The 12701-nt window shown below is 47.8% G+C and overlaps 1 protein-coding gene across 2 annotated transcripts in view; it reads right to left on the bottom strand.

Moving 5' to 3' along the window:
* Positions 1 to 10136, bottom strand: part of TNFRSF11A (TNF receptor superfamily member 11a) — a 30172-nt gene extending 20036 nt beyond the window's left edge. For both annotated transcript variants that reach the window (XM_061995635.1, XM_061995636.1), the window contains exon 1: positions 9817 to 10136. In XM_061995635.1, coding sequence (XP_061851619.1) covers positions 9817 to 9876 — 60 coding nt within the window. In that variant the 5' untranslated portion in view covers positions 9877 to 10136. The remainder of the gene's footprint in view (positions 1 to 9816) is intronic.
* Positions 10137 to 12701: the final 2565 nt, after the last annotated feature.

Raw genomic sequence — 12701 nt, 5'->3', positions numbered from 1 at the left:
TTCCTCTCATCGGGTGCTGGCTTGTGGGTCAGAGCGATTTGGACATGGTCGAGATCTTATCTAGAGAGAGAAGGAGCCTCAATGAATGAGAAGGTGTCAGCCTTCTCTGAATGGATTAAACAAGACAAAACTCAGTCTGGTCATTCCTTTAACTGTCTTGCTATTGATGAAGCTGCCCATTAAATCCCACCACCACATGTAATGGAACGCTTCAGAGAGCTTCAGGTATCCTGTGGAAATTTAATTGCCACTTCAGATGTGTGCAAAGCCCCCAGATTTGTACCAGTTCCTAAAAACCCAGTCAGCTTTCCCGCTTCATTAACATTACCTCACACGCAAATACACCTGAGAGTAGAAGAGTCCAGGGGAAAAAAGACAAACCTCTGGGCTTGGTGGATCCAGTCCAGTAATGCAGGCCAACACCTGCTCACCTTTAAGCACATGAGTAGCACCACTGCCTTCTTTGGAAAGACAGGCATGCTCACGTCAAGGTTTGCTGAGGACTGGGTTTTGGTGTCAAGCTGCAGGTAACCTTTTCAGCTGCTTCTTTTTCCCTATTTGTCAAAAAGGACGCCAGGCAAGAGTGTGCTTGTGCTTGCAAGGTCTAAAAGCTTCAATGACTCAGAGCTACAAAGCATCACTGTGTTGCTCAGGCCTTGAAAACACACACACACACACACAGGTGCTCCTGAAGGAGGAACCAGCAGCATTCAGATTCCTGTCCTCGGGCTTAAGGAAATATTTATTCTTGGTGCTGTTGAGCAATCAGATGGCAGCAGAAGCTGTGTGTCATGGATGCTAAAATTACTTTCTCACTCAGATGAATATTCAGACAGACATTTCAGAGAAGATAGAGTTGCATGGGCCTCTCTCCTTTAAAAGAAAAAAAATCTGGAAGAATGAGCTAGGGGCTTTCCACAGTCTTTTTCCCATGTCACTTGTGAACAAGAACCTCAATGAGGATTGCTCATTAGATAATCGCAGGGGACACATCAATGGGTAACTTATCTTCAGATGACACCTTCTTGCTCAGCATAGTTGTTTCTGGAGAGTACTCAAGTCACTTGTCATCATTTCGCTAAGCAAAGCACATTTTTTGTCTGTTTAGTATTACAGAAACAAAGTACCTATGGGAGAGACGGCCATGGTCTGTCCTGCTCTGCACATCGCTTGTTCTTTATACTTTGGAGTTTATTCAAACCACTTGCTTTTGAGGTCGTTAAGAGTTGCCTGCTGTAGGACTACAAGATTTCTGTGGATTTGGAGCTTTATTTGCCAAGAGGATTAAGCTTTGACCAACGTTTCCTGATCTGAAGTAGCCCCTGCAAGCAGAGCACCCTGGTATCCAGCCAGGACAGCCTCTGAAGTCATCTCCTGCTGCTTCTCCTTCAAACCTGAAGGACATTGCTCTATGCCCAGGGCTTCTGGGCACTCTAACGAAGTGCGTAATAGTACCACTCACAACAAACAACTCTGTGAGTCTTTACAGTTGCGAGTTTATAAAGGGTAAGAGGAGTCTTATGCTAAAGATTAAATCATAATCACATGGGTGCTGAATACAACAGTTTCTCCACAGACAGGCTTCAGCGTTGACAAAAATTCAATCAAAGCAGCACACAAGTCACAGCGTTGCAATGCCAGTTATCCGCTTGCAGGTCTGTAATTCATCACAAAAAATCTTAGATTGTGAATGAAATGCTTTTGGTGATGACAACTTTCCAGTGACCAGTAAACCACATCACAGAACCACCACCACGTGGTTAAAATACAGCCGGGAAATGGCAATAGCTAAAAACTAAATATTATTTCACTCTTAAAAATAGATCCCTGAAGCCCTGCTAAAGCCCGAATACCTACTGAGGCCAGAAAGAAAAGAGAGAGAGGGAGAGAGAGAGAGAGAAAATAAAGAGGTCAAGAAAACACTGCAACGTCCAGACAGGAAACAGGTAAACAATGGTGAAAGGCCCACCCTGACAATTGCCCTTGCCCCACTGTTTCAGCACCCAGCAAAAAGCAAATATCTGAGCAACTCGTGCTGCTCTGCCAATGGGAAGGACCATTCCTCAATCTCAAACCCAGCAGAGTTATTTCTGGCCGGCAGACTACGTGAAGGAGAAGTGCCGCACTGACCACCCTCACAGCCAGGCGGTGGGGGTAAGGCAGACAGGAACCTCAGGTCTGTCAGATGGGAGATGATGGAGGAGATACATGTCAGGGTTGAAATGGCTACTGACCTAACCTGGGCATCAGCCAGCTTTCTTCTGGGGAGTGAAAGCTCACCATCACACGCACAGTAGTCATCATTCAGAGGTAGTCATCTTCATACAAAACCCAGGACACATCTAGCCAGGTGACCATGAGCCAGCAGTGTGCCCAGGTGGGCAAGAGCATCCTGGCTTGCATCAGAAATAGTGTGACCAGCAGGATTAAGGAAGTGATTGTGCCCCCGTACTCGGTGCTGCTGAGGCTGCACCTCAAATACCATGTTCAGTTCTGGAGCCCTCACTACAAGAAAGACACTGAGGAGTGTGTCCATAGACAGGCAATGGAGCTGGTGAAGGGTCTGCAGCACAAGTCTGATGAGGAGTGGCTGGGGAAACTGGGAGTGTTTAATCTGGCATAGAGGAGGTTGAAGGAGACACTATCACTCTCTACAACTACCTGAAAGGAGGCTGTAATGAGGTGGGGGTCGGTCTCTTCTCCCCAGTAATTAATGATAAGACAAGAAGAAATGGCTTCAAGTTGCGCCAGAGGAGGTTTAGATTGGAGGTGAGGAAGAAGTTTTTCCCTGAGAGGAACAGGCTGCCCAGGGAGGGAATGGAGTCCTCATCCTTGGAGATATTGAAAAGCCATGTAGCTGAGGTGCTGAAGGACATGGCTTAGTGACAGGCTTGGCAGTGTGAGGCTAGTGGTTGGACTCCGTGATCTTAAAGGTCTTTTCCAACCAAAACAATTCTATCATTCTATGCTGCTCATCAACAGGGTGGTTGGTAGTGCCTGTACATTGCCTGCACTTTGGTGCAAGGCCTCATGCTTTTTTTGACCTACATGTCCTCGCTGCCACAGGCAGAACATTTGAAAGATGAATCAGAGAATAAAAACCCCAAAGCTAACCAAGACAAAATATTTAACAAGGCTTGACAGCAAGATAACAGTCCACAACAAGTAGAAATAAAAGCTGCAGAATAATGACATTACCAAAGCTGATTACCTGGGTGCCCTTGGGGAGAGGCCTGCAAAGGCAAATCTCTTCTGATTAAACAGGTGCAACGGCAGCACTCCATGGGAAAGCTTTGCAGTCTCACCGCTCCCCTACAGTTGCTATGACTCACCATGAGTAACTCTACACCCATTCATGCTTAATTAAAATAATAATGATTGTAATTAAAAAGGCACTAAAGGCAATCACTTATGGGAGCACACTCCCCCTGGATTTTAGTTTAGCAGATGATTTTTCAGCGCTTCATCAACTGAAGTCAAATCTTAATGAAAAAAGGACCATGAGAGATTTTGTGGGCTGAGTTAATTCTGGATTAGGAGCTCAAAAGAGTCTTTCTGTGCTTAAAAATCTGTATGTTTATGTACCCTTTCCTTCCAGCATGCCATCAGAGTGGAACATAACATATTAATGTCTTAAAGTGTGGGACAGGACCCTGGAACCCTAACTGTGGTGCAGGGAGAATGAGAAAGCTTATAGAGAAGAAAGGATGTCTGCTTTCATCACCTGATGCTCTGCTTTGGTTTCCCTCTCCTGGATTTTAGCATTGCACATGGAACAAAGGCTGAATATTCTGCTGGCACAGATAGGAAGGGCAGTGGCAGGGCTGTAGCCTTTGCTTTGGATGATGGCCATATAGAGGGGATGCACATAACATCCACACAGTTCTGCCTCGGTGTGAGCTACAGGAAGAACAGCATGGTTGGGTCTGTACCTTCATCGTGGAGGAATGGCTGCCTTTATTGAAGGGCTCAGTACTAGGCTGAGAATTGGTTCATTTACTCTTTACGTGTCACCATGAGCAACCAGCCTTGCCAGGGACTGTGGGCCAGTCAACTTGGTGGAAATACTGCTCCCTGACTTGAACAGGCTTTGGCTTGTTCCTCTGAGCAGTCTAGTTTACTACATGTGGTATTGCAGGGGAATTTTTTTTTCCTGTGAGAGAAGACTCAAGGAATCATCTTGCCCTTGCTATTGAACAATGAAAAGTTACTGAGGAACATGATGCTCATAAGGCAACGCTATTTGCTGTGGCAAAATAACATGCTCAAAATAGATTCCCTTGCATGCTACATAAGCAAATTTTAGGACTTCATACGAACCTAGTAGCACTTTTTTCCCTATGTGCATTCCAGATTAATGGGTTGCCCAACAAAACTTCACAGTATTTTTTTTTCCATACAGTACTTTTTTTTCTTTTCTCTCCACTCTGACCACTGGCTAAATATATTCTGCACCCATCTGCAGTCACAAATGTTGTTCTTTGTAATTCTTGAGCAGATCTTATATACTTTTTTTTTCTTTTGGAGTAGCCACAAAGCAGTGAGGGTGAATGACCTCATTTTTTTTCCCGCCCCTTCCTTGGCTAATTGGTTCTTGCAGGGTGGATTAAACTGACCAGCTTGGCTCTTTTACTGGTCCTTTCCTGGTCCCTTTTATCTAGACTTTAAGAGAGCGGCCACCACGAACACATTTGGCCAAGTGGCACAGGTAACATACCTCCGCCGCAGGGATGGCAGTGCAGTCCTGAGCAGAAGAGAAACCAGAAAATAAGGGAGAGGGTCAGATGCTGCATCCTACATGCTGTCAGCCAGCTGGGAGGATGTATCTGCTCCCTTCCTGGGCTCACTCGAGCAGACCTCCCTGTGACTTAAGTGGGAAATGGACAAGGCACTATCCTGAGGTGATCAAAGACTGTTTCCAGCCATAACATCCTAAACGCTGTACAAACACGAAAGAGAGCCAAGCCCTCAGCTCAGAGAACTCACGCCCTGAAAAGGTAAACAAAAAAAAAAGGTAACCATGGGAAGCACTGTGAAGGGCTGCACAGGTATGGGACAAACACCAGGCTGTCCCAGAGCACGGTGTATAAATCAGCATTGCTTCTCCAGCGTGGTGCTGAGCCCCCCGTGAGGCATCGTGTCACAGTCAGGACTGCACACTGCGGTGGCACATGAGCAATCAGGAAACCTGCGTTTCCCCAGAGCTGAAGTGTGCCACCAAACCCTGCTGCCACAGGGCAGCCACAGCAGCAGGCTGCCTGCCCCAGGCACCAGCGCAGCAGAGCAGGATGCCCTCCTGCAGCCCACCCTGCTGCTGGCAGTCACTGCTGCTCGTGAGGGTCCTTATTCTACTACATGAACTTTAGACCATTTTCAAAGAAGAGTAAGTCATAAAAATGGGCAAGTTCTTGCAGGCAGGCTATTGTGTTGTACAGATCGAGGCCTACCCAAGTCCATAGTGCAACCTGGTTAAACAGCACTTCGTTTTTATACTGCATTTATAACACTCAAATATTTGCCTTTGGTCTTTCTGATGGTAGTCATGAACCACTCTCAGGGCAGCTGCTTCTCTGTGCAAGCAACAGCAGCTCATGCACCCTCAAACCAGAGTGTGAGCAGCTGCAGCAAGTTGAGTTTCCATGGAAAGGAAGGGAAAAGCCCATGCAAGAAGCACAGGTGCAGCTGACGACACGATGAACCAGCCATCTCTTCTCACTGCCCATCTCAAGTAAGCCAAACCAGCATCTAAAGCAACCATCTTCTACCAGCGACCAGCAGCCTCCGCGCTGCAGAGCAGCCCCTTGCAGAATGGCGTGTGGGAAGGAGGGAGGTCTGGATTTTGCAGCCACAGCCCTGGCTCTGGTCATTGCAAACACCTCCTGGGGACCCAGTTATATAGAGGAGAAGCAGGAGGCCAGCCTTATATCATGGGTTACTTTTTGTTGCACCTATGTATGTACCTAGTACAACAGGATCTTCCACTACTTCAACCCAAAGGGACAGATGGAGAAACACAGCAAAATTACTCAAATATGACTCCTCCAAACAGTGTTAAGGTATAAATGCCAGAGGCACTACTTTGAGGTTTTCATGCACTTTTACACACATCCCTGCATCCCTTTTACCATCTGCACTGGTTCTGGCAGAGTGGGCATCTTGCATCGCACTTCTCTGAGCTTGAGAGTGCTTGGGATGTCAGTAACAGGCAACAGAAACAGATCCTTAGGACTACAGTTCATCTCTCTGCTTGACCTGCATTTTGTTTTTGTTTTCTTCTGGCACAATATGAAGTGAGTCCTGTGCCAGAAATTACATCAGTCAGTACCCTCGAGATGGCTGATAAGCTTTCAATGCTACTTTCACACTTGTGAAAGTGGTGAAGGTTTGTTTTGGTCTCATTTGTGGGAAAGAAGAAATTACATCAGAGAGATGATGCTTAACATGAAAAGAGAAGCAGCAGAGGTTTTTTAAATCGTGGATTGGTTCATTTTTACATGCATTATAGTCCTTCTACGCAAGTCACTGTGAGATTTTCCACATGTTCTGGGGGAAACAGCGAAACAATGAAAAACTTACTAGTTTCCCTTGCAGGAATCGTTCCTTCAAGGGCCTTTTTAACAAGTGAACTAATTGAACTGCAGTAACCTTGAAACCCATGCTGTCAACAGAATAAATCCAGGAGTTTAGATCAGATATTGCAGATGCTTTGCTCTACCCAGTGATTCCTTTAGCCCTGATCAGAGCAGGAATACTGGACCAGGCAGGAGATCCCACGCTGTAACGCAGCATGGACATTTTTATGCCTTTTATCTCCCCTCATCATAAAGACTTTGCATATTAATAAGTTAAAAGATAATCTATATTTTTGCCATATTTTTCAATATTACAAAGAATTCCAGATGTGGACAGCACACAAACTTTCCCTATGAAGTATTATGGAATAGTGGAAGAACTCATCCCATTGCCACTAAGGGGAAGAAGAGTCAAAGCAGGCAACTGGCTTATTGCCTATTTCAACTGGCTTATTGCCTATTTGCAAATGCACATTCTCACGGGCTTTAACTCCCACCTGATAGAAATGTTTATGCTCCTCACCCACGTTAAGCAAGGACAGGGATGTGACTATTCCATAGAAAGAAGCAGAGACAATCATGCCTCAGAGAGCAACACACCGTGTCTCCTGACAGGCGCCCAAGACAAATCACTTGGAAAGATCATCTTGTGGCTGAAGCACAAGACAAGGAGGGCTGAGCTCTGCTCCTGGCAGTTCTGCTCCACACTCGGTGTGTGACCTACAGCAAGTCACGAATTCTCTGTTCCTGTTTCCTCTTTGGTGAAAATGATGACAATGATCATGTCTATTCTCAGCAAAACTATGAGCACTCATTAACTCACATTTCCAAGTGCTTCTCATTCCTCGCCGGAAACACATTGCAAATATCACTGCCCTACCACTACCCCACTGTATTACCAAACAAACTTTGGCTCTGCCACTCTCACATTTTGCTCCATCAGAAAACAGCACTCTTATAAGAAACTACTGTTCAAGTCAATCACACAAAAGAGAATCTGAAAGGCTGTCTGGGAGGGGCATCTCTCTAGGCTTGCCTCACTTTCACATACCTGACTTGCTGGTTCTGCCCATTGCTGCAGACAGGACATTAGGTTAATAGGCTCTTTCATAAAGTATGGCTTATCCTGCGTAAACTTAATTACAACTTCCATGGAGCCTCCTACTATTGTGTACTGCTGCTTGTCCAGAGCACTTGCTATGGAAAGCTGCAACCTGTGCAACCACTTACAGACTCAAGCACATGTTGAATGCAGTGAAAAGTCTTTACACATCAGCCCCAAATAAACACAAGTTCCTGTTCTGCATCCTCTAAAAGGCTACAAATTGAGAGGTGGGAAATAATGAGGAGCTGCTCCTGGCTCCTACATCAGGGTACCCAAAATATGCTGGGAGCTATAGAATGAAAATCTGAATTTCCAAGGTTTGGTCAAGAGTCAAGTGGGTTCCAGCCAATGAGGACATTTCCCAAACCCAAATGGCTCCAGAAAGAAGCAAATATTTAATGGTCAGTGACCTGAAACAAAGGTACAAAGAACACTGAGGTTGGCTCATCATGCTATATTGATCAGAGTCCTAAACATGAGGGCAGGAAAAGAGCCTACAGGTACAGAGGATACTGAGGAACAGGAAAAATCACCTGATAGCTATGATGTAGAAGTGCCTTTTGAAATATACAGGCTCATTCATACATATGGACACCTGGAAAGCAGCAATTTAAGAGAAGCTTATAAAGTGAGGGTGGACAGAATGAAACATATGTTTTGGAGGGGGGGGGAAAAAGGGCCTGTGTGGTTTTAGTACCAGAGATCCAGTGGAAAGGCTCTCAGGACTATGCGGTCAGACATTAAATTGTAAGCTGTAGACAGCAGAGGGTTTTTTGTTTTGGTTTGGGTTTTTTATCTTTTTTTTCTTTTACCCTTGAAGCTGCACCTTGCTCTTAGGGAATACAGCCATGGCCCAGTTACAGCACTACATTGAGAGGATGACTTGAAATAATACAACTAATAAAGAATAATGAGACACAGAGAAACGCTATAAGTTCAAATGAAAGAAATACAACCGGTAGGGAGGCTTCCAAATGTTAATTGACAGAGAAAAGTGCCTGTGGCATGGGATTTGCCAACAGTCTGCCAGTTTAAAAGGGTCTAAATAACACCAAGGGAGAGGAATAATTTTTAAGCTATATAATTAGAAAAAGCAAAGCAAGATTCTGTAAATCCAAATGCTGAAGGAAGTCTGACATATGTCATTCACAAGACTCGGCAATCAGAAGACTAGTCAGGAACTGGCTGCAGAAAATGGTCTTTCTGAAAAGAGAAGACCAGCCATGACCCCAATGCTAAAGCACGCTGGCCATTACCCATCTGGCATCTCACGAAGCTGCAAAAAGAGCACGTTGTGTTTGCAAACAACCGCAGAGTCAAACCCCTCTCAGATCTTTCCCCTTGAGAGGGAAGAGCTGCCCTTTTGGGGTAGCTGACCCCTGGGACTGGGGTTTGCCTCCTGAACTCTCTCATGAGCAGCACGTGAAGCTCCAAGCGAGTCACGTAGCTAGTCTCGGCCTCAGTCTTCCCATCTGTGGTCCCAGGGCCATGCCACCATCCCACCTTCCCCAGGCCACCCTGGAGCCACCGGCTCGGCGCCAGGGGGAGGTCAGACGTGAGGGGCTGCAGCCCGTGGGGAGCCTGAGGCGTGAGGGGCTGCAGCGCGCAGGGAGGCCGCGGAGCCAGGGCTGTGGGCTGCACGGGCTGTCCGAGCTCATCCCATGTCCGAGGGACAAGCGTGCTCACGCTCTCTGGAATAAATCTGTTCGATAGGGTGGAGTCTGACATATTTTACTCTACATGCAAATTATATCCCTCAGCAACCTCACTAAATATTTCCTGGCTTCTCACACCCTCCCCTCAGCTGGAACAGGCTGTTTTCCCTGCAGATCCTCTGGCTTCTTTTGGAGCTTCGGGCTTAGGCTATTTTGATTTTAAAGAAGCGAAAGAAGCTTGAGACAGAGCGAGTTGCATGGAAAAAAAACCCTCAAAAACAAAAAACAAAACCAAAACCCAACCAAGCAAAGGGAAGAAAAGGCAGGCGAAGCTGTTGTGCTAAACCCCGCTGCGCCAGTGCCGGCAGTGCGAGATATCACGGGCTCCAACTTTGCCACCTCCGCCGAGCGACAGACGAAGAAACAAACGGCCCTGGGGTGAGCTGGGACACTCACCTTCTTCCCTCCTGCAGCTCAAGCTTACCTGTGTACCAGAGGCAGTCAGGCAAAGGAGAAGGAGCCAGCAGCTTGACGGGGCGGGCATGTCTGGATGTCCGTCTCTGCCTCCGCCTGTGGCTCCTTTTCCTGCCACCGAAGAGAAACTAGATCCTTCCAGGCAAGCCCCCGTGCCCCGGCAGCAGAGCGAGGCACATTTGAGCTAGCTACTTCTCTTTCTTCCTTTCCTTCCTCTCAGCTACACGAGGGGAGAAGAGAGAAGAAGAAGAGGAGAGAATTAAAAAAAAAAAAAAAGGCGCCTGGCTGCAGTTCCCACAGCATTTCCTCAGGCTCCACATGCAGGCTGGGGGGGTTCTTTCCCTCTTCTTGTCCCTCCCTTTCCTTTCTCCACCCCCTTTTACAAGAAGTTTAGTCACCATGCCCACGTCCCTCCTCCTACAGACAGGGACTGCTTTCCCGGTGCGGCTGAGCAGAGGCAGCCATCCACCTGCCTCCCAGCTCCCTGTGCCCTCCCACCCCAGCACTCCTCTTGCCTGGTGCCATCCCTCGCGGTGCATCGGCCCTGGAATCGCCGCCTCCTCCTCGCCACCTCGGGATATTGCCTTAGGCTGTTACAGGACTCGTTGGGCCTCAGCTGTGCCCCAGCCAAGCTCCTGCTCTGCGATCTGGCACAACCACCCTCCTGCTAGCACCCGCCCCAGGCACTGGGGAAAGCCTCCAGTCCCATGCTCTGTGCCTCCTCTGCTCCCATCCAACAGCCCAGCCTTGGTATTTTGGCACAGCTCGAGGCCCCCCAGGTGCTTTGCTTTGGCTGACAGTGGGAGCTTGCGGGTGTGATTGCTGCCGGGGGAAAGAGAAGTGGCAGATGTGCTTCAGGAACTCACCTTAAAACACCCCAGAGGGTCAGTCCCCACGGCTCAGGACAGTGCAAAGTGGCCTTTGAACCTCCAAAAGTGACTCAGTGCCAACACCACGGACCCAGCAGCAACCCCTGTGCCTGGCAAGGGAGTGGCCGCAGCTGGTGGCCCAGCACTTAAACCTGGGCACAGCCCACAATGCCCCTCATCTTGTAAAGGGAGTGGGAGTCTTCTGTGGTGGGGCAGGACAGGGCAGCACCGATTTATGGGAGCCGAGGAACTGGCAGAGCTGACCATGTCATGACAACACCTTCTCTGCCTGTCCGTGCTCACACGCTGCTGTGAATAAGCTGGGAGAGTGCTTCTGACTTGAGCAAATAAGGAACTTGTTCTTTCACTTGTGTATTTAGATTTAACCCTTGACCAGGAAAAAAAGAAAAGATACAGGTCACTCTGTTTGAAAATATGTAAATTCATTCACATATAACAGATAAAGGGGTTTTCTTTTAAAAAAGTCATTCTTTACCTGTGCTGCTTGCAGTCTGATTTCTGCTCAGAGCAGCAATGCTTGGAGCCAGGGAGCACTTGGGACACAAACACACTGTCAAGTTTCTCTCCTGCAACTGGTGTGGAGGACCTGCCTGCATGACAAAGCAAAGCTATGGCCTTCACCTCTTCATAGTTTCCATAAAGCCAGCCTTTTTTAATCTTCTTGAAGTTCAACATTGTACTGGCTTTGGCTAGTAGAGAGTTAATTTTCTTCCTAGCAGCTGGTACAGGGCTGTGTGTTGGATTTGTGCTGAGAACAGTGTTGCTAACTCATCAATGCTTGTGTTATTGCTCAGCAGGGCTTGCACAGTGTCAAGGTCTCTTGTGCTGCTCACCCTGTCCTGCCAGGGAATGGGCTGGCGAGGCACAAGGAGCTGGGAAGGAGCATGGCCAGGATAGCTGACCTCAACTGACCCAAGAGATATCCCAGACAACGTGATATTGCACTCAGCAGTAAAACAGGGGGAAGAAGGAGGAAGAGGAGGACATTAGGAGTGATGGCATTTGTCTTCCCAGGTAACTGTTACACTTGATGGAGCCCTGCTTCCCTAGGGATGGCTGAATATCTGCCTGACCATGGGGAGTGAGGATTAATTCCTTGGTTTGCTTTGTGTGTGTGGCTTTTGTTTCACTTATTAAATTGTCTTTATCTCAATCCATGAGTTCTCTCACTTTGACTCTTCCAATTCTCTTCCCCACACCACTGGGGAGAGTGAGTGGGCAGTCATGTGGGGTCTGGGACTAAATCACATCACTTAACGCCCTCGATGGTCTCTGCCAGTGTCAGGCCCTGCCTGATCTGTGCTCAAGCAGGTCTCAGTGCCCACATTCCCCTGTCTGGTCTCCAACATGATCTGGCTGTTTGGGTCTTGGTGGCTGTTATGTGGGGCTCCACAACAGACTATGGGGCAAAATGACACTGCACAATGTCCCTGGCTTAGGGCCAACAGCTAGGCTTGCTGCCCGTTCACCTCAGGAAGAGCTAGGGCAAGGGACATGCTGACGGGTTCTGGCAAGCCCTAGAGCTTGCAATTGCAGCATCAGAGACCTGTTGAGCTGCCAGAGGAGTCTGAGTCTTGCACTGGCCAGGCTACAGCTCTAGTGTCAAACAGAAGGTGAGCTGGGGATGAAAGGTAGGAGGTATGGCACACAGTTTGCCTAATGTGCAACACATGCTAAGCTGACTTCTCTAAGGGCTTTGCAAGGCGAGGCGTGAGGCGTGGGTAAGGCACATGCCCAGCTGCCAGCAGCAGGGCAGCTGCTCCCTGTCCATCCTGGAGGGAGAGGAGATGGCGGAGCAGTGCTGGGCACAGATCCTTCTGCCACAGCCACGTCCACCCACCGCTGACAACTCCCAGCCCAGTTCTGGATGGGGTGTTTGAAAATGTTTGTATTTAAGGTACAAGGAAATGTTTCTTTTTAAACAGAACAGTCTGTTATGTCTCTTCCCCTTTTCACATTTAGCACAATACCAAGGCTATAGCCTGTGTTTATTTACCAGCTGCTC

The sequence above is a fragment of the Colius striatus genome, chromosome 4 (assembly GCF_028858725.1).
Source record: "Colius striatus isolate bColStr4 chromosome 4, bColStr4.1.hap1, whole genome shotgun sequence".
Taxonomy (NCBI): Eukaryota; Metazoa; Chordata; class Aves; order Coliiformes; family Coliidae; genus Colius; species Colius striatus.
This window is presented reverse-complemented; position numbering and strand designations above follow the sequence as displayed.